We start from the raw sequence: 25944 nt of genomic DNA on the forward strand, positions 1-25944 counted from the left end.
CCCCTTAGGCACCTGCACTCACTTTCATAAACGCACACATATACACATCATTAAAAATAATAAAAGTAAATCTTTTTGAAAAGGAAATCAATGTCTCCAAACCAACCCAAGTTACAAAGTACATTGTAAATGACTGATTTATAACTGTGAGTGATGGCTTACTTTATTAGGATTAAAAGATGACAATCAAGACAGAAAATTAAAGAACGTGGACTGCTACACCATAGGGATAAAACCCACTCTCCCTCCTGAGGCTTGAGTATTTGGCTGTGCCTTGTGCCTTTGGACATAGAATTCTAAAAGCCTAGGTAACTGAATGATGTTAATGTATGTTAATCAGGATAGGGTAGGTTTGTTACAATAAGAGATAACCCCAAATCACAGTAGCCTCTTAAAATCAAAGTCTGTTGTTGTTGTTGTTGTTGTTGTTTTTTCTGGTGCTATTTTTTTAAATGCTTCAAAAAGGAAAAGGGACAAACTATATATGGCTCTTGAACTTTTGCCTAGGTGTGACAAATAGCACATGAACTCACATTGTACTGGCCATGGTCACATGACCTTCTAAATAAGAAGGGAGAATATGGAGGAGAGATATAATCTTTAATGTGGGTCTGGAAGGAAAACCTTTGTGAATCATACTAAAGGCACTAATGACCTTCCAATAATGTCTTAGTAATACCAGAACGGCCTCTGGTCACCATGGGCCTTTGCCAACACACACCCCAACCTCACTATTTCTTCATATGCCATCCTTGAGAAAATACATACAGAACCTATATACATGGAAAGAGGCTAGTGAATATATTGGTGTGGACCATTCTTTAATCTTCCATTTAAAAAACAATGGAGGGGTTAGAATGATAGCTCTGTCATTAAAATGCTTGTCATGTAAGCATGAGGATCAGAGTCCAATCCCCAGAAACCATGTGAAAACCATGTATACATGGTGGCATGTACCTGTAATCCCAGGACTGAGGTGTGAGAGACAGAGGACCCTTTGCGCTCACTGGCTAGTCACCCAAATCCACTTGGCAAGCGCTCAACCATCTACAAAACCAAAATGGTCACTAAGGAACAGTACCCAAAGTTGACCATTAGCCTCCACATACTTGCACTTAGACATAATTGTACATGTACACACTTGTATTCACGTGAACACACATGTGCATACAGAAAAAACTGAGGAGGACTTTATTTTTCTATACTATAATATACACTGAAGAATAGCCACCTATCTTGAATTTAGTTCAACACGTATTTTAGAGAAAGTTTCGGTTTAGCAGTACTATAATTCCTCCAAAGAAAATGTTATTGTCATTTAGTGAAGGAACTTTATTCGGTAATAAGCCAAGAAATTATATGTTAAATTCAAAACATGAGCTAAACAGAGGCTTGACAAAAAAAAAGTTTCATTTTCTATTTGGAGGGTTTGCTGTGATAGCCTCTTCAAAATCATTATATAAGATGGTTTTAATGTTCTGTGTGGTGCCAGGATTTAAATATAGGGCTTTGTATGTGCTAGACGAACCTTTTTACCACTGAGCTATATGCCTATATGCCTATAAAGAGAATTTGCAGACAGAAATATCGTTATGAGAAGAGGGGATTAGAGCAGTACTTAATCTTTACATAAAACAGAAAAATCCGTTGTTTATGTGAAACAAATAGTAAGGGAATCCTTTGGGGTGAAGTAGGCCACCCAAAAGTATGTTTCATGAAGGGTGTAGCCTTTATTGGCAACCAAGTATCAGCATATGTCACAACACCAAACCAATCAGATTTTCTGCTTTGAATTCCTCTATCAGTTCAACACTGGGCAAGCTGACGGGACTCCTGGGCTAGACTTGAATGTGGCCGAAGCCTGGGAGCTGGGATACACAGGGAAAGGAGTGACCATTGGAATCATGGACGATGGTGAGTCTCTCACAGGCCTCACGTCATTTGCAAGTGAGTGCCTTTCATGCCTCCAAACGTAAAGACTTGGGTTTCCTAGACGTTCATCAAGCAATTGGCAGTTCCGATCCTGGACCTGATGGCCACACCACAGTTTGACCAAATCCTCCTCTTCCTCCTGATCAGTATCCTGATAGTTATCGAGGCTCTCAGTAAGTATTGCTTGAACTGATAAGTAAGAAACGAAAGGAACCAGACATCACCTTGCTTCCTTACTGACCTGGTTCTTACAACATGCCTGAAACATCTTCTAACCCCTGGTAAAGCCTTCTGTTTCTCTAGATCCATATTTTAAAGTTCAGTTCTTCAGAATAGCTCCATTTCTCATTTTAGAGTTCTGGTTTTCAGCTATCAGGACCCCAGCCCGAGGCCTTGCACACATGCTAGGCAATTGCTCTACCACTCATCCATGTGCCCAACCTCCTTGTTTTAAGTAGCCACACGGGCTGTTTGAACTGCTGAAGCCAACATTCATTTCAATAATCACAGAAAGTTCTATCTCAGACTGTGGCTTTGGGTCCGTGACAAGTTTGGGGTTTAGAAAAATTAGTCTGAAGGCTACTTTCAGAATGAGTTGACTTTCCGGCAGACTTTGATAATGGTTATCTCATTGACACCCCCATATGTTTTAACAAGTTTTGTGAATTGGTGATTTTATAACTGCCTGGCTTGCCTCTGTGGAGATCCTGCAGTAGCACCGCCCTTCAGTCACTTTGCCAGGATGACCTTCTGACCTTGGGCAGCTCACAAGCTCTCCCTCTAAAAGTCTCACCATGCATTATCAGTTTAATTACCTACAAAGCCTACACAGAGGTGAGACAATGGAGCCTCTCTCGGTCTGAACAACCTCAAAGAACACTGTTGACTAAAAGCAAGCCTTTGAAGCAGAGTTGATGGAGAAAACAAGGGAAAACAGGATGCTCTGAACCTGTTCTGTCTTTGTGGGAGCTCATTAAACAATGCAAAACACTGCCTCCCTAAGCACCTGATGTGTGAGATGTTTTGAAGTGGATGTTAAAAGCCTTCTCTAGCCCTGAGAGCTTTCCCTAGAAGAAAGAAATATGTGGGCAGATGTCAGAGCTTATGAATATAGTTTTCCCTCTGAACACTAGGGCTTAGACTACTTTTCAAAGCAGCTGAGGCCAGCCCATCCAGAAAAAGACACATCTAATTTGAAGAAACCACCTAGATATCCTGTAAAAGCTAACGTAACAGCTTGCCGGGAGTCCTGTAAATAGAGAGGCCCACCCTAAATGGGGCTCAACAGTGACCACCTCTCTGATCAACCTCCTGCAGCATTAAAGGCTCCAGTTTCAGCTTCTGTCCATTGCCTCCGTAAATGACACTCAAGTCATTCCTTCCAAAGATGGCCGATGAGCAGGTGCCGCACTCTGCCCCAGACTGAGAGGCAAAGTCCCACCAGGATGTCCTGTCTGATCTCAGTTCTGTAGGTCAGTGGTGGTCATTGGGATCCCCATAAGTTGAACTGAACTGTCCCTCAATTAAAATTCCTCTATTAAAATTCTCTATTGTTTCGGCCACCTCTGCTGCAGATCAAGCCACCTAGAATCACTCTTCTTTTAAGTTACTGTGTCTTGTAGTTCTGTGAGATGATGGGCTCTGCTGGAAAGTTCTGCTGCTGTCTCTAAAGAAGGAAAAGAATGCATTCCATCAGGAAAGGAGGCTTAGTCAATAAAGCACTTCTGTACAAGTGTGAGGACCTGAATCCCCATCCCTAGCACCCGCGTAAAAGCTGAGTGCAGCAGTGCATACCTGTTACCCCAGCACTGGGGATCAGTGTCAGATGGCGGAGACTTGCAGGTCCCTGAAGCTCACTAGGTGGTCAGTGTCACTGAATCAGTGAGGGCTGGGTGCAGTCAAAGGTCCTGCCTCAGAGAACAAGGCAGAGAGCAACCGAGGAAGACACCTGACATCTCCCTCTGGCCTCTACATGCATAAGGACACATGTACATACACATGCAACACACACACACACACACACACACACGCACGCACGCACCACAAAGAATGTGTTCAGTATATTCTACTTTAAGAGTTAATCAGACATACAAGAACATTAAAACACTATCCATCAGGTTATTACTTTCATTTAGATCACTCTTTTGTTGGTAGAAAAAAATGTCTTTTATCCTTTACAGTTCTATCAATAATATTTTCCTTCTCAATCCCAAGTCTGTAACCATTCTCCCAACATTTTTTCTCTTAACCTCATTAAAGATTATTTCTTGTAATTATAATAAATATATTTTATTAAAATCTAATTTCCTCCTGGTCTCATATTATCTCTTTACATTCATATTTCCCTTCACAGAGATTACCAATTCTTCTCTTAAACAAATCCATTTTCAGAACATGGAATCATGTTTTTACAACTAACTTCCAACTTAAAAGGCATGCTGACTGTATGTAGTTGTGGAGGAGGGGAAGGTCATTATTTAGCTTACATTTACTACAAAACTTTTTGCTTAACAGTGTTAAATAACCTCTGAGTCTTCCTCCTTTAATAAGAAGGATTTTGCCTTCAGGGAACTTTTCCTGATATTTCTGTGTAGAGCAGGAGGCTTTGTAATGACAGGAAGCCATTTAACAGTGCAGTCTCTTTTTCAACATATACCTTGACTGCAACCTTAAGCTTCCTGATGTTCCCTTCCTCCCTGTTGTGCACGATTAATCAGGAAGAACCATTCCATAGAATGTTATTCTATCTTGAAGTTTTCTCCATTGGAGAAATTAGACCATTCAGCCTCATGAAAGTTCTCAGGACACAGGCAAAATACAGTCAGATCCTGTGATGAAATGTCACATGAATGTCCTCTAGCCCAATTGCTAATAAAATCCTCAAACTTCATAAGCTAAGTCTCTACTGTTCATTGCACTCTTGGCACTTCTGTCTTCCAAGCCCCTACAAGAATGGACCATTAAGTTCTGCCCACAGCACTTAATAGCTTTTCTATCCTGAAACTCCAAAATCTTCTAGCCTCCTCCAAAAAAGAAAAAAAAAAGTGTGAACAGTTTTATCAGTTTCCTCCAAAAATCGGTGTGAAGAGGTTTATCACAAACCCACTTCTCTGAAGCCAATCTTGTATTAGTTAATTTTCTGTCAGTGAAATAAAATACTCTCCCAAGAAGCAAGTTGGATATGGGGGTTTTATTTTGGCTTATAGTTCCAGAGGAAACTCAGTCCATCATGGCGAAGGCATGGAGGAGCATGAAACCAGTCTGGCAGTCAGGAAACAGATTGGTCATACAGCCCCTTACACAGGATACAGAGATCAATAACAGGAAATGGGGCTATAATATAAAACCTCAAAGCACACCTTCAGTGACGTACTTCCTCCAGTGACACTCCACCTCCTGAGGGTTCCATGGCGCTCTCAAGCAGTGTGGCCATTTGAACACCAAGGGTTCAAATCTGAGCCTGGAGGGGACATTTTATGTTCAAACCACAATAATGGTATTTCTAATGATGAAGACAGGAATTCATTAGCATGTTTACTGTAAGCCAAGCACTTCCATGAATTGTTTTTAATCTTTGAAAGGTCTTTCCAAGGTAAATCTTAGCCCCATTTCAATGATAGCAAAGTCAAAACTCAGAGATATTGTGTCATTTGATAAAATCCACATCAGTGCTACTTACTGTGTCTGGCACTTGAATAGAACTGGATCCATTGGTCTCAATATCTGTGCTCACCCCAACTCTGTAGATCACTTTTCTTCCTCAGGTCTTTGTCAGGGGAGTAAAGAGAAGGCATCATGCCCATGAGTGATAAGTGACTAGCTAAACTTGCACATCATTGTTCAGTAACTCTCAGTCCATAAATGTGACCAGGAAACAAAGAGAACATTTCCTTTTGGAATATATGCATCCTAACTCAAGAGGTTTTATTTGGTTTGACTTGGTCTTCTGTTTGGTTTGGTTTGCTTTGGTTTGGTTTGTTAGCTTGGTTAGTTTTGGTTTTGGGTTTGGGGGGTATGGGTTTGGTTAATTGGTTTTTCTTTGGGGTTTTTTTTGGGGGGGTTGGTTTTTGCTCTTTTGTTTTTCACCACAAAGCCTTAGGATGGCCCTATGTAGAATGGCTGGCACAGTCCCAATAACAGTGGCACAGCCTTAGTACACATAAAGCAAAGATACCAGGAGAAGGTGCTTAGTAATAATTCTAGCTTATAAGTCTAGCATCCCAGGATAGTCATAAAATGCATCTACTGCTAGCCTAATCATACCAAATGCATGAGCTTCTTTGAGGCCTGACCTTTCCTCATCTCCAATTGATCAAGAAGGAAATACGCACAGAGAGGTCAAGCAACCTGCCTAAAGCCATACTTCTCATTGTCATGGTGGTTGGGAAACAGCTCTTTGGCTGCAAATATCTTCATTTATAACCATGGTCCTATGTAGTTGCAGGGCCATCCTCCATATATGCACAAGCACGGCATATGCTAAGATCCCATAGCACAGCCAAGCTGGTTAGGAACTTTTCCATTGCCCCCTCGTGTTCTACAATGATTTCTAAGGTCAAAATCAAATTTTCTGATGGAACTCGGCAGCATAAATAAACCATAATTCTACCCTAGCAATGACGCCGGAGCACAGAATAGGCTTTGGCTCAAGAAAACTCCAGCCGAGGGAATTGAAGCCTCTGGCTTTCCAGAAAGGCACGTTCTGGAGAGACAAGCATCAGCTCCCAGCTGGCAACACCTCACTAGAAACCGCTAGCTTTCTCCTAATGGCTTTTCTCGCCTAGCCATGCGCCTCTTATTTCCATGCTGGAGTGTGCTCTCCCAATCCGTGGTTCTCTGTGCCCTGTTAAATAATCATCGCTTTTCCTCCCCGGGGCCAGCTTCATTTCAGAGGAGATTTAGAAATGTCAGGATTTCTACAAATCTCTTTTACATCGCTGCAGCGATGAGCCATCCATCTCACAGTCACTAAGCCCCTTACTGCTGACATTTATCCGGAAACATTATCCGTGGGCCCGGAGCTCTAATTGGCTTCACTGCTCTGCAGTACGTCTGGGGGCAGCTGTCTCTCCACCAAGGAAGTGATGCAGCCCTCCTCCACACAGAATGGCAAAAGGCAGAGGGTTTAGGATAAGCACTCCTCCCCCCAACACACACACAAAGCCCCCGACCCCCAAAAGTCTTCTGCATCATTCCTGCTGGGAGTATCTTTCCTGGGCAGCTTTGAAGACACAGTGGCAAGCATTAACCTCCCACTCCTGTGTTATATTTTCACAGGAATTGACTATCTCCACCCAGACCTGGCCTACAACTATGTAAGTACAAGTTGATTTTAAGGTGTGAAGAATGTGTGCTTTTAACCAACCTGCCACATCTGATTACCGAATGTTCTAGTACATGCAATATGTGTGCACGCAGAAGATCAACAGTCTCTGTCTCTGTCTCTGTCTCTCTCTCTCTCTGTCACACACACACATGCACACACGTGTGTGTGCGTGTGTGTGTGTGTGTGTGTGTGTGTGTGTGTGTGTGTGTGTGTGTAAAACTCAGATGTTTATGTGCACACAGAATAAAAACCACAGACTCAAAGGTGCACACTGTGGCCTTGTACACACAGAATCAGCCCATCTTATTAGAGCCACTACTGGGAGCTGGCCACATCCCAAATGGATGACTTTTTGAGAAGGATAACAAGCTGAAGTTTGGAGGAAAAGACTACCAAGAAAGTAGACAGAGGGAGAGGCAGACAGGAGAGCAGGGTGACAAGGCTTGAATCAACACTAGCAGCAATCCTCACATGAAAGGGATAATCCAGCTATCTGGGTACTTGGTGGCAAAACCTGAAGAACAAGAGCCATAAACTGCAAGAACTCACATTGCAACCATCATTCTGTGACAGTCAGAAGATCAGTATCTTTTTTGATAAGTTTTGCTGTGCTAAACGTTTATAGAACCTTGCCCACCTTTAAGGCGCCTTTAAGACAAGCAAGGACTGTCAGCAGAGACTCCTGACACAACGGTTTCTGTCTTTGCACCCCAGCAAGTCATACGACAATTTCCCGATAAACCTACAAGCTCTCTTCACTCTAATTTCAGGAGATATGATATGCATGCATGGGCATGGTCATTTAAAGTTGTGGTTAAGAGCACTAACTGCTCTTCCAGAGGTCCTGAGTTCAAATCCGGACAACCACATGGTGGCTCACAACCATCTGTAATGAGATCTGATGCCCTCTTCTGATGTGCCTGAAGATAGCTATAGTGTACTTACATATAATAAATAAATAAGTCTTAAAAAATAAATTAAAAAAATAAAGTTGCCCCAGCTAAGTTACATTTCCCCATAAGCTTGAACTCTTTTTGACATGATCTTAGTGACTGAGGATTTCCATTTAAAACAAGGGTTTAAGTAAAAATGTCAGTTAAGAAGTAATGCTGTTGACAAGTCAGTTCTCTGGGTGCTTTGTCCTAGATGCATCTGTCTATGCTGTATAAAAGTCAAGGGACTGCCTTTTGTTTTGTGCACTGGGTATCAGGAAACAGGACAATAAAGTTTTTGTTGTTTGCTACACAGGACTTGGCAATCTAGAAGCATAGAAATAGAGTTAAATATCTTCTCTAACACTATATATAAGATATTATTTATTAGATACTAATTATGTTGTTATTATAGAATATAATTGTATTAGACACTAATATATATTCCCTAACAGTCATATATGTATATGTTATATATTAGTATAATTGTACTATTATATCATATATTTATAATATATTGTATAAGTAATTGTATAATATAATGTTATATATTATAATTAGAGAAGATATAATAGAAAAGATATATATACACATACACATATATATATATGTATATATACATACATAAATATACATACATACATACATACATACAGTGCATCATGGGTTGTCCAGTCACTGTGGCCTTCAAGGAAAATCACAGAAAAATAGATCAAAGCTTTATTGCAGGTGAAAATAACTTATAGCTGTGGGGAAGACAATCATGGCTGCCTGCACATGACAGCCTACACCACTGATCCTATCGGTCATGTCTAGGGAACCCCTCCCTAGCCTGTCCCTGAAGCCACCTACCCCACTGCCAGCTCACATGTGTCTAGCTGTTCATTTACTTTCCTGAAATGTCCTGAACTCCTCACCTTGGACAACTCTTCTCTGCATCCCTTTTCTGTGTCCTCCATAAATACAGAGCCCTGAGATGTCACCGATGGGGAACTGAAAAGAACAAATGGTTTGCTTTCTACTGTGCTCTGGTGTCCCAGGGCCTCCCCTCTTGGAAGTATGTTTCCCTCAGGGATGATATCCTGCAGCCTAGGAGAACTGCCTACGCTTACTGAGGCAACGGTATTTCCCATTCTGCTCTTCAGCCCCATGACCTAAGACATCAGAAGTAGCCACATAGGGCTATCACTGCCTTGTCTCCTGGTGAAAAGATGGGTGTGTCCCTCTTGTCTGAAAGACTAATGACGCCTACCTCCTTACTGTGCACAGATTTTAGCTCCACGAAAGCCTAAACCATAAAAGCAATTCTCAACCTTCAGGTCACAACCAATGCAAGGCCTATTTGGAAAAACATAGAAGAGATTCAAAACCAGCCATAAAACTATCATCAACCTTAGTATCTGGGGCTTTGGTTCTATGAGTCTTTTTTCTCATAAAACTGAATTCTGACTGCATATTATATTCCCATATCTTCATATGCTGTGAACAATTTTACATTTTTAAGTATCTTCATTATTTTGAGGACTATGTGGAATTGTTTTACACTGTAATTTAAGCACCACAACTTATTGTTGGACAACCTGGTGTGTGTTTCCTGTGGTTACGTTGATCTAAAAGGGAGCATGACAGACAGTAACTTGCTTCACGGAGGGACCAGACAAACCCACTACTCAACTTCTTTCCTGACCTGAAAGAATTCTGGGAAAAAAAAGAAAACGTAAGCATCATATTAATTATGTTTCCAATTATTATAATGTATATTGTGGAATGAGATATTCTGCATCTCCCATAATGTCTCTCAAGTAAATTGCCAACAATGGGTTGGCAACAGTAAAGGCAGATTTTCAGTTCACCTCAAGGGTGAACTGTCTTGTGACTGAAGCTAGTGAGAACATAGGGATGATGAGCTCTCCATGTCTGAAAACACAGACCTGGGTTGTGGTCACTGGGAGGGGATGCTGAAGAGATGATATGCACACTACCTTTAATCTAGATCATTGGTTCTCAACCTTCCTAATATTGTAACCCTGTAATATAGTTCTTCCAAACATAAAACACAGCAACCCAAGAACATAAATTATTTTCATTGTTATATCATAACTGTAATTTTGCTATTGTGATGAATTGTAATGTAAATATCTGTTTCCCAGTGGTCTTCCTGTGTCATTTGACCCCCAAAAGAGGTTGAGTACTGCTGATCTAGATAATATCTATTAAATGAGTAGAAAATGTGAATTATGTTTAAAGATTTACATGTTGATAATTTCATCCAGAACAAGGTCCGAACACTCTTTAAAGGACCTGGAACCTTCCAAAGAGTGAGTGTACAGCTCCGTTTGTTTATGAAATTTACTGGCTCTTTAGCATGGTGAGAAAGTAACCACCCAACTGCCTCACTTTTAATTATTCCACAGCAGAGAACCCTAAAAAGACCAGTTCTCTCAAAGCATGGTGTCTCTCAGTCTTCGCAGAGTTGAGACAGAATTTAACAATACAATTTGTCTTCTTTATTTTTAATTAAAAATGCTTACACAATCATTAAGCCTAAGCGGAGTCAACCTGCAGAGGAGAGCAGTGACGTCGGCGGACGAGGATAGGCTCAAGCACTGAGTGAGAAAAAAAAATTAACCGACCTCATCTTCAGATTACTGAGTAATTTAATGGCTTAGATGTGATGAGCTCACTCCGGCGCTCTTCTAGGAAAAGATTCTTTGGGGAGGTTCTGATTCGGGTTTTCCCAGAAACAAATCCTGAGACAACAGTTTCAGCAGAACTACTTTCTTTCTGCATGGTGCCAGAAAGCAGAAATGGAGGAGAGGAGGTAGCCATGATTGGTATATTCTCAAACATCTGACCACTGCAGGCAGCTGGAACTTAACCCCTACTCGGACAATCTAAGACATGATGTAGAATGAATGCACCAGAGTGCCAGAGCCCTCTCACCTGGCATGGGACACCTGGGGACTCTGGGGACTCCACCCAACTCCTGCAGTTACAGTTCTTGGTGTAGGCTGATCCCAGCGGACCCTTAGACTGCCTCTTGACACTGGAGGACAGCCTCCATCCGTGTTTAAACAGTGGATGCTCACCAGGAACATGCAGGTGTCAGCCAAAGAGCTATGTGGCAGCACCTGCTACCAGTGTGCGCCGTGGAAATCTCTTAAAGGTTAAAATAAACTAAAATGCTCTACATTGTGGGAACTAACTCCTCCTCTTCTTTATTAATTTACTTTCAATAAGAAGTGAAAATTCCACCCAAAGCAAGGTTCTTTTCCCAGCTTTGTTCTTCTGTGTAGCCAAAGAGAGAGAGAAGGGGAGTGTGCTGGGTAGTTTAGGGTTCTTTCCACTAAACTAAGAATCAAAATACTTTGAAAATTGCAAATCAATATATAAATGTAAGTCTTTAGCATTAATTTAATTCAGCAAATTGACGCCGAGCCTGTTGAGTGGAGAGCGAAGGATAATAACGGCCACTTTGTGATTCTTCTATTGTTCTCGGGGTCTGACCCATTCATAAGGACTTACTATTCCAAATAATTAAAATTCTCCTTTTTTCTATCCCTAACGCAATAACCATGAAATGAATACTGGCCAAGAGAGGGTTTTTGAACCAAGTTAGAGTCTCATTTCCTCATCTCCCCTATTCTGCAACAGTCTGAACCATTTCCCTAACTCAGAACAGTCACCATGTGCTAAGGCAGGTGCAAGACTTTCAGAAGAGACTCCAGGAAGGTGCAGGTACCGGACGAGTAAGGTGCAGGCAGGGAGTGTCTCACAGCGCGGCTTAGGAGCAAGCAGATGGGAAAGTGACTTGTTCTGTGGCTCGAAGCCCATGATAATTCCAGACTTGTGTCTGTAGCACTGGCTCAAAGCTGTGGCTGCTAAGTCTGGGGCAGAAGGATGACTTCTCTAGGAATGTGTGGCTTGTGGAAGAGTTGGCAGTTTCAGAGCTTGGGAGCAGATGGGGCAGAGTCTCATCTTTGCGTCATAGGCCTGCCTTGCTGAAGTCACGAGTCACACATGGCTGGTGGGCCTGTAAAATTCAGAGAGGCTATTCCAGCTGTGTTGGAGTTTTCTCAGGGACTGGTATTAAGACAAGGATTGGAAGAGCACTCTCTCCCTCTCCCTCTCCCTCTCCCTCTCCCCCTCCCCCTCCCCCTCCCTCTCCCTCTCCCTCTCCCTCTCCCTCTCCCCCTCCCCCTCCCTCTCCCTCTCCCTCTCCCTCTCCCTCTCCCCCTCCCCCTCCCTCTCCCTCTCCCTCTCCCCTTCCCCTCCCCCTCCCCCTCTCCCCCTCCCTCTCCCACTGTGTGTGTGTGTGTGTGTTCCAACTGAGTATATGCAAAGACGTTCCTTTCTTTTCATTATTTCCCTAAACAGTGTCAGATAACGAGTCCAGCATTCCTGTTGTTTTAGTGACTCTAAGTCTTGTAGAAATGGGCTCGTTTGTCCCATTTTGTGGTCTGTGGTCTGTGTATGGCCCAGGATGGTTTCCCTTTCTCCTTACCTACACTTTGCTCGAATGGTAATTCTTAGGTAATTCTAAGAGTCTTTGAGACTACTTTTGGTCTCCTCTACTCTTCGCTCTTCACTTTCCTAGCCTCACAGCCTTGCACTTGACCTGGGTGGGCTGACCTCTTTGTGGGATAACTGAGCTCCCTGGGAATCGGGCTGAGTCGCTGCTGCACTGCCTCTCCTTCAGCATAGCCTGACGTGTGCAGAGCTACGACCTCAGCTCTTAGGAGAGGAAAATGAAGTTTTCCTGAGTATCTGTCACGGGTCTATCCTGATACGCATATCATCTCAATAATGCCTGGCAGTGTCAACAAACGTGGTTGGACTCCCACTGTGCCCCTCTCACTAACGAAGAAATAAAATCCTAAGTCTTCAGTTACACAATTAGGAAGTAGTGTCTCTTTAGTCACTCCCCAAAAGCCTGCCGTCGCAAGCCTGGTCAGCTATTTTGGCATTCGCTCATCCTTCCAACAATGCTATTTACCTAAAACGTATGACTACATCTCAGATCAAAAGCCTTCTGTGCATGTAGCCTACACACGTTTGTATCTCTCTTAATATTTAGCATTGTGGTTATCAGGCATGAAAATAAATGCGTCCATAGTGTTGAATATTTACTATCGGTGAAGCCGAAAAGCTAAGTCAAACAATGCCCCTCTATTAATGACAATCTGGCAAACAGAACCCTCTAATTCCCAGCGCCCAACCATTTCATATGTTGTCACCCTTGGGTTCCCTGTAGTGCATGATACCAGCATCAGAAATAGAGACCCATGGGCCCTAACTGAGCTCCCACAGACACGGGCCTGAAGAAAAGATCGTCAAGGTAGTCAGCACTGAGGCAGCCTCAAGCCACTTCTTTTTTCTATAATACCCCTCCCCTGGCTAGTGGTGGTGGAAATATTATTAGATGATGATACAATCTGGTTCCCAGGTTTGAGGTTGATAGATTAGACTTTGTTCCAGTTCAAGCGTCAGACCATTATGGATTCTGCCCTGCTACTATTCAGGTGACAGAAGTGCTTAAAAGAGAAAACAAGGCTACCCTTGAGGACCTGCACTTCCGCCCTCTTCTGATGGGGCCTGACAGATCGCTGTCTCTGAGAAGGAGCTTGTGGAGAGCTCTGAAGTCCTGCCCCAGGGCTGAGCTGAAAGGAAGTGCCCTGGGCTTGGCAGCAGTGTGCACACCAGGTGGCACAGGGCTGCCATGATGAAAGACTGGTGGCTGGAGACAGACACTGTCCTCAGCCTTGGTGACTCATATGTCATGCAGTATTGATCACATACATTGCTCTAGGCTTTTAGGCTTATTAATATTTAAATAAGTGCATTAATAATGCATGTGAAATTGAGGCTTAAATACTCTTTGTGTTTTATTGACAGGGAGCCGAGCTATTTTCAGCACTCGTGTGTGTGTGTGTGTGTGTGTGTGTGTGTGTGTGTGTGTGTGTGTGAGTGAATGTGTGTGTGTGTGAATGTGTGTCTGTGAGTGTGTGTGTGAGTGTGTGTGTGTGTGTGTGTGTGTGTGTTGCGCAGTTCATGGGGGACTTCATCACCAAAAAGCCAGAACGAATAAATAGAACTGTCTGAATGATCCCTTGGATAGACCCTGGGACAAATGACTATAATCTTATTCAATCGGTGGATTAGAGGAAATGGTCCATTTTTATAAGGACATACTTGGTATGAAAGTGGAAGAAAATAAGCCTCGTTTGATTAAATGGATCGCCTTCCTTGGACTCCATGTTTATAGCAAAATTACAACTATAAGCAACAGAAAAAAAATCTGGTTAATGAACTTTTACAAATTGCTCACTGGACTAGACTTTGCTCCACTAAACCTAGTCAATTTTCAAGATATCTGTGTGTTACTCTAAGGTGCTGCTCTAAGGGCCAGGATTGTAAAAATGTAGGGATAAAATATCCCTGCCTGCCCCTGGGTGGTTTCCACATAGTTACAGAATTGCACAGCAGTGTGCTCAATACTCTCCTGGAAAACAAAGCATTATGCATTTGAGAGCGCAGCAAAATCAACAAGACACACAGAGCAAAAAGCTAGAGTCATAGATGGACTTTAAAATAGCAACTTGCACACTAGGGATGGGCTTACTTTCTTGAGAGAGCAACTCGCCTAGAAATCCTGTCAGTGGATTCCTGACACATGGGTGATTCGACGTTCATCAGGAGATCTGCTCACATCCAGAAGTCTACACTGAAAGTGACCCAGAAAAATCACTTTCTTGCTCCAAAATTCCCTAAAAGTGTTTGACATAGTTTCATTCAAACACTGAGTTTAAGTCACTTACAAACCAGGACACTGTTCTTTCACTCATGAAAGACTCACCTGGAGGGCTCATTCCCCAGGGAGATCATTAACTGAAGCTAACTAGCCTCTCTCTCTCTCTCTCTCTCTCTCTCTCTCTCTCTCTCTCTCTCTTTCACTCTCTCTCTGTATGTGTGTGTGTGTCTGAGTACACATGTGTGCATTAATATATTTGTGGTTTTTATAAATAAATATTAAATTATGGAAGAATAGATGGATAGATAGATGGATGGATGGGTGGGTGGGTGGAAGAGTGGATGGATGGGTGGGTGGGTGGGTGGAGGGACAGACAGATGGATAAATAGATGGATGGAAATGGATGAACCGTAAGAACCACAGTTTCCATTGCAACCCAATGACTGTTCTTCCCTTTTAAAAAGATCTCTGTCATTTTCCCTTGAAGACAAGTGTCTGGATTATGCAGAATTCTAGAATAATAATCTTGCTTTCTCTCCTGGTAAAACACTTGAATCTGGGGAGGAGCTATAAATGTGACCTAGTATCATTCCCTTAATTAGCTTGAATTTCAAAATCAATTAAGATGCCTAATCAGTTGAATTCTACATAATCAAAGAGAAGATGTTGCCATGTGGGCCTGAACGAAACAGGTGTGCACCTTGAAAGAAGATCTGAAGTTCAGATAAGCAATAAGTCAAAAGGATTTTAAGCATCGTGATTCACCTGTTGGCTTTGAAGAGTCCCTGCCATCACACAAAGATTGCCTACAATGTTCTTTACACTCCATGGTTATTGTTTTGCCAACTTGGTGGATAAATAGTGGCCTGTCTAGGAGCTGAAGGCATCAGTCCTACAACCTTAACTCACCAAATACTGTCAACAGTCGACAAAGAGTACTTCCTAATTTTAGCTAAGATCTCCACTTCTGGTCCGGAAAAATAGTCCAGCTGACCCATATCTAGAAATTTGTCACAATATTTTATATTATTTAGCAAAATTGTAGTACAGTCCTATATAGGAATAGAAAAGCCATGTAGGTGTCCATAGATGCTGAGTGCTTGTGGTATCAATGTCTATGTCTTATCCAAAAAGCAGCTTCATGACAGTTCTCCCAATCCTCTGTCTCCTAAACTACTTCTGCCCTCTCTTCTGTGATGCTCCCTGACTTTCTTTATTTACATATAGAGACCCCAGTTAAAACTTAGTGCTCATTGGTCATTTATTCTCCACACTTTGACCTCATTAACCACCACTGGCTACCCCAGGTAGAAAGCCACATTAGTCTATAGGTATGAACATACATAGCATACATGTTTAGAAGTCAGCTTGACATGTTCAATTGGGAACAATGGCATTGGGTTCTTCCCTTGGCACGTTCTTCCCAAGCACAGGCATTTGACCTGAGTGCCAGTATCAGGTTGTTGTCCCCTCCCAAATATAATAATAAAGCAGTTTGTTGTTGCCAAAATAGTCATGCCACGGTTGTCTGACAGGCACATCTTTTTTGGTGGGTCCGTATTGTGGCTCACATAGTCTACAGATGGATGGGATTACTGATGGGTGTGGCACACATAGTCTATAGATGGGTGGGATCACTGATGAATTCTCTTTCCCAGCAGCCCACATGGTACCTTCCACACTGCGCATGGTAGTCAGCAGAAAGCAAATTTCCAGCTCAGTGGCACACTGATTTTTCAGTGTCCTATAACCAAATGACAGCTGCCCTTGACTATAAGCTCTTACCATCTAGTTCTAGTGGGCAACCAAGAGCAATGCCAATATCCTATATTCTTCCAGAGACATCTCTGAACTGGCTTAATTGTTTTTCAAGTTAGTAAAATCAAAGCACTTTTCAGTTTTTACATATTTCAATATGTTTGCGTACTTTTAAGTTATTTTTCTTATTTACTTATCTTTGTGGAGTTTGCCTTTGACAATTCCATACATATATAGTGATCTGTATCCATGTCCGTGAGCATCTGGAGAGAGAGTCGATGAGGCGTCTCCATACTCTCAAAGCTCTGCACATGACATGAAACTTAGCAGATACCCAATGACAATTCGTTTTCTACCTGACTCAAGAGAGTCAAGAGGCTTGACTACAGACAAGGAGTCTAGCTAAAGCAAGGAAATAAAGGAAGGCATGGGACAGGATGTCTGTGCTATCCACAGAACAAGGTCTCAAGAATGTCCATGTCTGATTCCTCCACCAGAGACTGTATGTTAGACACTAATCCTAACCCTTACCCTAACCCTAGCCCTTCCATGTGGCATATGAAAGGGTACTTTGCCAGTGGACTTAAAATTAACTCAAAACAGGGAGATTCTCCGATGGTTAGTTTGTTGTTGGTGATGTGACCAAAATACATGAGAGCCACAATTAATGGAGAAAAGATTTGTTTTGGCTCACAGATTAAGTGAGTTCAGTGCATGGTCACTTGGTTCCAGGAGCTTGAACAGAGCGTTATGACAGTGAGAACGTTAGGTAGAGAATAACTCACTTCATGAATAAGCAAGAAACAGAGAGTAAACAGGAACGGAAAGTAGCAGGAGTACCCACACCTCACTTCCTCCAGCCGGATCTCATCACCCATAGTTTCCCAACCTCACACAATGACATCATCTAAGAGCCAAGCATTCAACTCATGAGCCTGTGATGAGTGCTATATCCACCATTAACCCTAACCCTGGCTTGCCAAGTCAACCATACATGCTTTAAAGGCAAGAAAGGAAAGCAGACACCAGATTAAAAGGAGGCATGAAGGTTAATGAAGGGGCAGAAGCAATTCAAAATATGAGGACTCAACCCATTTCCTACCCCACCCCCAATCCTAAAGGTAGAAAGTGGGATGGTAGGGGGGCAGAGTTCAAGATGTAGGTAATCTCTGGAAACTAAGAATGGCTCAAGGCTAGCAGCAACAAAAGAACATGGGCCTCAACCTCACGAAGTCCCTAGTTCTACTAACAACCTGAACTAACAAGGAAGTCAAGTTTTGCCCCAGGATTCCCCTAAAGAGGCATAGCCCTGCCAGCACCCTGATTTTAGCTCAGTGAGATCCAGCATCTGCAGAACTCTAAGATAATAAATATAAGCTATCTGGACCTATTTAAGATTGCATCAATCTGTTACAGCAACAATAGAAAACAAACACAGGGACTGAGTTGAGAGAGGTCAGTGGGGAACATGCTTGTCACATAAGCTTGACCTCCTGAGTTCTGATCCCCAGAAACCATGGATGCAGTAGCCCAAGCATCTGTAAAGCAGCTCCCTTACTTGGAGATGGGAAGCAGACAGGAGACTCCCAGAAAGCTTGTGGGCTATCCTGGCATGCACAACAGTGTACAACAAGAGACCATCTCTCAGACCCAGAGGAAAGTGAAACCAACAACAAAGGCTGTGTTCTAACCTCCACACCCATTCTGTGACACACACATACATACTCACATACACACACTTGTACACTCACATGTACACACACATTAATACCCAGACATGGATACAGGCCATCTTAACTAGAAATGCTGTTTTCCCTCCTCTGGAAAAGAATTGAATCTCACCAATTGTAGAGTATGGGGCATTACTACCTTGTCGCTACCCCAGTAGTTCATAAGAATACCAGTAAGCCAGTCCTGAGGCCAACAGTCACCTGTCGACACCGCCCCCTGCCCACCTCCCACCCAAACTATTCTTCATGGAAATCTATTAAATTACATCCTTGGGAGGCACTGGGAACCAGATTGCATTGACACTGAGATGACCCATGTGGCCAAAATCCACACCATGGGCATCCTGGGCCTCATCCTGTAGATAAGAGAGTCTGTGCCTTCCCCATTTCTCCAGCGTGAGTGTTCTCAAAGCTGAAACTGCTCCTGACTTAGGTGTGAGTCTAAGGATATTTGAGAAATTGGTAGAGAAATGTTTTGCTTTTTTTAAAAAAAAAAAAGTACATCCAGACAAATTTCCATTTGAGACAGGGTGCCTTTTTTTTAAGATTTTATTTTATCTGTGTGAGTACACTGTCACTGTCCTCAGACACATCAGAAGAAGGCATCGGATCCCATTACAGATGGTTGTGAGCCATCATGTGGTTGCTGGGAATTGAACTCAGGACCTCTGGAAGAGCAGCCAGTGCCCTTAACCACTGAGCCATCTCTCCAGCCCCAGAATGTTTTGCTTTAAAAGGCTGAGTTCCAGGGCTGACATTGAACTTGGGTCTTCCTGGGCACCAGTATTCTAAGGATACACCAACAATTCACAGCTGGCAAATCTTCATCTCCTTTCAAGGCTCTCAAGTTATATGGTTAAAACAAATATCCTGCAAATGTGTGGACAGACGAGCCTCTCTGTGCTGAAGCCAAGGTCGTAAGAGGTGGTAGATTTTCAAGAGGTCCTAACCCAGACTCTCACTCTACAGAGAGAGAGAGACTGAGGACTGGGTGGTCACCGGATTATCAGAGGTCAGGGTGCAAGTTAGAGCAATGCTCACCCTTGAACTCCGCTCTCCAGCGTGTCTCAGTGGCTGCAGGTATCACTCTCACAGCTGAAGTGTGTATTTGGATATTCTGAAGCTCCTTTGAGCCATTTTCTGTCTTTCCCATTGCTTAGGACTGGTTTTTACTCCAATTCCGGCATTTACTCTTTTTGGGAAAATTGCCACAGGGATGTTAAAGCCTCCATTACCCTCCAGGTATAGAAATCTAGTAAGCTTGGGAGTTCCCGTACCCTCTTGGCTGCTGTTGAGCTGCGAGTCCGCACACCACGCTGAACAATGTATTCGTCTTCTAGCGCCCCCTTCAGGACTTTGTCTGAAATTCTAGACTTGGCTTGTTTCCCTGCCCTGACTTCTTAATCAATCCTCTCAGGGGCAGCTCCTGAGGAACCGGAGGATGCTGATCTTACAGTTGAACAGTCTGGAGATTTGGGCTAAGCAAAATTTTCCATCCTATGTGGCCAAGCCAAAAAAAAAATCTCTGACGCAAAAATAAGATTAGCTTCTCCCACATGGTAACCTTGCTAGCTCCCAACCTAGAGGAAATTATTTTTCACAGAGAAAGAACCCTTAATTACCAACCAATAATTAAAACCTGAATCCAAGTACAGGAAGCCAGGACTAAGTTCTTAGCAGTGGCCTTTAACACAGTCCTGGGTTTCACAGTGAGGACTTGGCTTTCTGTGTAGCCCGTACACACCTTTTCCACAATACAGGATCTGCTGGGTAGAATAATAAGATGTATTACAGCGTGTGGGAGATGTTTTCATTAAGCTATGGAGAGAGGGTTTTATAGCGTTTGCATTTTATAGCATTCTATAACGTTGCCAAGTCCTTAAGTAAGAGGTTTGGTGTACATCTAAGACATTCAGAATATTTGAGAGCTCCCATTGAATTGCTGTTAGGGAGGGGAAACAAGCACTGTTTAACGGTCCTCAGTTTTTCCAAGTCTAAAAGAGTGATAGTTGTCTTTCCCAGGAAGACTATGAACACCTTCATAGTCAAAAGGAGAGAATAATTATGCATATTACAAATATGAACGTCAGGGTTAATCTATCAAAATACACATCAGTTGAAGTTAAGGATGGTGGCTCACATCTGTAATCTCAGTACCAAGGGGATTGGCATGAGTTCAAGGCCAGCCTGAGACACAGAGTAAAATCATATCTCAAAAAAAAAAAAAAAAAAAAAAAAACAGTGGGAAACCAGTGGAAGAGTCTCACAAATCTCTGATTATGGGGCCAGAAAAAGGTTGTAAATGCCGTGAGAGTTAGACCATCCTTAGCCTCATATGGAGAAGAGAAAAATGTAATGTAATTCTAAGGGCAGGGGAGCCGTCAGTAGGGTTTGAGGAAGGGACATGGCGTTTTGGCTTTTAGGGGGGAAAGCAAAGAATGAATCCCCAGAGTGTTAAAGGTATCAAGCTGCTCTGGTCCAGATGCTGGACCTGCCTTGCATCTCCTCCTTCTCTCCCTCCTCCTCCTCTTCCTCCTCTTCCTTCACCTCCTCTTCCTCCTCTTCCTTTTCCTCCTTTTCTGCTGCTTCTTTCTTCTTCCTCTTCCTCTTCCTCTTCCTCTTCCTCTTCCTCCTCCTCTTCTTCTTCTTCTTCTTCTTCTTCTTCCTCTTCCTCTCTCTCTCCCTTCTCCTTTCCCTCCATCCTTCCCTCCCTTCTCTAGAGGCTCAATGCAAAGCCCCTGCATAAATGTCTACAACAGTGACCAGGTTGACACGGAGCCATTTGATCCAGGAAGTCCCTTGCTGAGACCTTTACAGAGAACAAACTCTGTGGATAACAACGTAGTTCAAGAACACACCAGCTAATCACTCACAAAGGGGCAGGATTATCCAATACTACATGACAGTTTGGTTGGAGAGTTCTTTAGTTCACAACCCCGTCTCCCTTCACATGGAGAGTTGATTGTGAATTAACAGAATCCAAGGCCCACATTGTATTTGCATCTCTGCTCCCTCCCTGCTTTTGCCTTCAATATTTTAGCCCCCTGGTGCTTGATCCCTTTTATTTCTGGTGATGCGCCCTGGTCAGTAAGGATGCCCGCAGAGTGCAGTTATTTGCAGTGTCCCTGGCCTTGTCTGTTACATGAATTATTACATCTACTCTGTATCTTATGCTGAATACATCAGTGGTTTGTACAGTCAAAGTTCTGCCACCAAACTATACCTTGGGCATGGGCACTTTCTCATTCACCTGTCACAAACAGAGATCTAAAGATCAGAGGGGCTAGTGGCTTACACAGCCAGTGAGCAGAAACATGTGATGCTCACCATCTGTCACCACATCATTCAACCTGAACCTCCTTCAGTTATCTTCTGCAAATGCCACTGCTGAAAACACAGTGACAACGCTCCCAAACACTGACTCTCTCCCTCCTCCCTTCCCCAGCCTGCCCTCCCACTCTCTCCTTTGCAAAGCCACTGCTCTGGTCCTATCCTGGGCCAGGTCAACGTCACCCACAGCCACAGAAACATCTTGCTCCCATTCACTAGACATCTTCTCCCTCAAACAAGCAAAAACTAAAGAGAGACCTGTCGCTTCCCTGCTTATACCCCCCTGATGATTCCACTGCCCTTAGAAGTACTCCTTTCTCCTGTAGACGAAAATGGTTCCTCATTCCTCTGCCTGGTGAGACAAAAGATGGCCTGGCTCCCATGGCCTTTTCAACCATGTTTCTGCCCCAACGTCTGAGACATGTTCAACTCTTCCTCTGGTCCCCCCACTGTTAGAGCCATCTCAGTTTAAGGACCGTTCCCTGTGTGGTCACTTCCTGGTTCTTCATACAATCTAAAGTTGTGTGTATGCTTTTGGGAGGGAGGTTGGAGGGTGAAAGGGGGGATGTCTGCCTATTGGAATGCCAGCCATCTTGGCTGTCAAATTTACTTTGCTGTCCTCTACATAGCAGGTGGCCAGGGCCAGGCCGTGTAAGCAGTTAATCAGCACTTATCACATAGCTGGGGAGTGAATGTTTTACTTAAAACCTCTTTCGTTAGCCTGTACCCTTTTGTTTCTGCTGGCCATGTGAGGTAGTTTGAGTGATAATGGGCCCCATAGGTTCATAGATTTCTATACTTGGTCCTCAGCTGGAAGAACTGTTTGGGAAGGATTAGGAGGTGTGGCCTTGTTGGAGGAGGTGTGTCACTGGAGACAGTTTTCGATACTTTAGTAGCCTCTGGCTTGAACGCTCTCACTGTGAGCACTCAGCAGCTCCAGCCGCTTCCACCTGCTACCTCCCCTCTGACATCAAGTGTTCCCATCCCTCTGGAACTGTAGGCCCCAAAATAAACCCCTCCTTCTATGTTACCTTAGTCATGGTGCCTTATCTCAACAATAGAAAAGTAACTCAGACTCCAGGCTTTCTCCCCACAGCTCCTCCTTTTGTTGTGCTGATGGTGGGGATGATTTATTTTATACCTGAATCACCACCAACATTTCACTATAAAAGAAAAACTGTCTGCCCCACCCAGAATCATCCAATTCAGAAATGGATGAGTTTTAGTGTTTCCTGACTGGGGCAGAATTGTTTTATCTCTTCACAGCCTGTAGGAAAAGAAGACCCCTCTATGCAAGACTGCCTTGTCCAGTCCCAAAAAAAAAAAGAGAGGAACCAGAGAAGGCATGGGAGTGGTTTTCTCATTGCTTTTAACTCTCCATGTGCAGTTAGCTGCAGTTTGTTTTCTGGGCATGTCTTCTCAAGCTGAAAAATAACCAGAGTTTCTTCTGTAGCAGGGATCAGTATTCGAAAGATTTTGAAAATGAAAAAGAAAAATTATATGAAAATGTTTGAAAAATAAAAATAAACTATATATATGTATATATATATATACACACACAGATGTGTGTGTGTGTGTGTGTGTGTGTGTGTGTGTGTGTGTTTGTTCTTAGCTAATAGGCTTTGTTAAATTGTTATTCCAATAGAAGGGAATTCCCAAATATGGAAACTCACAGAACTCAGCGGAAATAGGTCATGGTAGTGTCGTCAGTACTAATATGAAACTCCACGCACCATATTTACAAATCTTTCCAAGGGGAAACAAACCTGCCTTGGAAACACTGTTTATAATTATAATCATGGATGCTATCAGTTCCTCAGAGGGAGCGCTTAAAATATCAATTTAAATGCAAATGAACTTTATCATTCCAAATTAGACTCACCCCATTATGTTGAAATTAATATAAAAAATAATATTGAATGCTAAATTGCAAGTAATTAATATTGACACAGTGAAAAATGTACGCTTTCCTTTTGGAACTGGGGGAGGGGAGTCTTGTCTGCATGTGCCACTGCGTGTCATGATTGGTGTCCTCCGTGTACGGCAGCATAGTGTTGATTAGCTTGAACGGAAGACAAATGGCACCGGGGCATCACAGAGCCCAACACGCTGTCCTTTGGGTCTAAAGAACAAAAGTGCTGAAGCTTGTATTTAAGTGGCAAAAGAGAGCTTAAAATTTTATCTCCTATTTGTACAAGCACAAAGTAGTAACACTAAACAGAAAACAAGACCTTTTTTTGTACTCGCTGATTTTAAAAAGCAATGAGATTGTACTACAAACAGCCACTCTCTTGTATTAGAAACAGCCACACGCATTTACTTCCTTGGAATTTTAGAACTGAACCTCACACCCAGGGCCTTGCATACACTAGGCAAGTGCCCTGCCCCTGAGCTCTAAGTAAACAGGCTTTTTTACTTATTGGTGATGGCTGCGTCCATGCCGTAAAGACAGACTGTGACACAGACCGTAGGCCTGCAAAGCCTGAGACTTTGGCTATTTGAACCTTTAAGAAAAGGTCTGCTGAAACCTGTCGATCTGACCGATTGTGATCAAGACAAAGATACAGGCTTTATTGAAAATACAAATCCAGAGGGTGAGTCCAGTCCTGGCTGGAGCATTTTCAGTCCTGGCATCTGGTAGGATGGATGTTGTACATCTCAAGGACAGAAAGCTCATTAGTAAGCTGGGAGGATTGGACTTTTGTTGTAACCCTGAAATCATACAAAACTCTCCTCCTTTCCAATAAAACCCCGGGTTAAGAACCAAAACCTGTGTTGCTTTTGCAAGGTGATGATTGTCTAGTACTTTGGATCTGTTTGAATGCACTAATACGCTCTTGAGAGAGGCAAGCATGTCTTCCCACTCACCAAAGTAGCTAGGTCACTTCAAAAAGGGTTTTGAATTCTTCCTTTTTCTTTTGCTGTTTTCCAGTTTTTGCTTTTGGTTGGGGGTGGGAGTATATTTTGTTTTGTTGTTTTATTTAGTTTTGGGTTTTTTTTTTTTTTTGGATTGTTTGTTCAAGACAAGGTTTCTCTGTATGGCCCTGGCTGTCCTGAAATTAGCTCTGTAGACCAGGCTGGACTCGAACTCACGGAGATCCATTTGCCTCTACCTCCCAAGTTCTGGGTTTAAAAACATGAGTGACCACCACCCGACTGGATTCAAAAAGTTTCGTGTTCAAATGCTGTCATTATTTCAAGTCCTCAGAGCTGGCATGGAGGCAGAGTCACTTCAGGACTTGGTCCCAGGAAGCATGGATGGAGGAATAAAGGGATGAACAGGGAAGACGGGATGCACTGGCTAACAGAGGACCCCCACTGTGGGCAGCCTCAGCTCACATCTACCTGTCATTCAGAGGACACGGGTTAGAATGGATGAAGCAGGTTGTTGGCATTTACATACCCATTCCCACTGGCCATCTGTCTGTCGAGTGACAGGATAGAAGGGGAGCAAGAGCTGTCCTCTAGGCTGCTACAATCAGAGGCAAATGGGGCCTCAGAGATCCAGAGAGGTTCAGTTTTGTGTAAGGTAGGTCAACATGCACTCATATGGTAGAAACAAGAGGTTCTGGATGTCCAACAGCACCTGCCAAACTGACAGAATCAACATTCTCACCTACCTGTGGACTCTCTCAGAAACCACATGGTTATCTCTTTTGCATAGGATATGTATTGCTACAGTAATCATTTACTGTACATAGCATAAAATAAAGACAATCCTAAAAGACTGGTTAAAAAAGGTTAAAATGCATGCCTGCATCATAAGAACCAAGATGAAGAAGAACCAACCAAGGCGTTGGTGGACCTGGGAACAGAGGAGCCAAAGGCACAGAAAATAGTTAAGAAAGTACAGTATACGTCACATTTTTATAATGGTTTAAATAAAGTACCTCAAACTTTTAACGAAACTCAAAAGAAGTTCTACTACTTATCCCTCATATCTTGCACTGACAGAGTGCCCTGTCAGTATGACCCTGTTCTCAATGTGGCCAGGAAGGAGAAAGTTTCTTTACCAAAGAGCTATTGGGATTTAAATAAGCATGAAAAATTATGTAGTCGATTATAAAACTCTTCCTCTTTAAAAAAAAATCCAGGCAGTGGTGTTGCACACCTTTAATCCCAGTACTCAGGGGGCAGAACAGGCAAATCTCTATGAGTTTGAGGCCAGCCTGGTCAACAGAGTGA

The 25944-nt window shown here is 42.9% G+C and overlaps 1 protein-coding gene across 3 annotated transcripts in view; it reads left to right on the top strand.

Annotated features, from left to right (window-relative positions):
- Pcsk2 (proprotein convertase subtilisin/kexin type 2) overlaps positions 1–25944 on the top strand; it is a 304858-nt gene that overhangs the window by 161720 nt on the left and 117194 nt on the right. For all 3 annotated transcript variants that reach the window (XM_087649001.1, XM_087648999.1, NM_012746.2), the window contains 2 exon segments: positions 1806–1914; positions 7210–7247. In XM_087649001.1, coding sequence (XP_087505127.1) covers positions 1806–1914; positions 7210–7247 — 147 coding nt within the window.

Source organism: Rattus norvegicus, chromosome 3 (genome assembly GCF_021556685.1).
Source record: "Rattus norvegicus strain SHRSP/BbbUtx chromosome 3, alternate assembly SHRSP_T2T, whole genome shotgun sequence".
Lineage (NCBI taxonomy): Eukaryota > Metazoa > Chordata > Mammalia > Rodentia > Muridae > Rattus > Rattus norvegicus.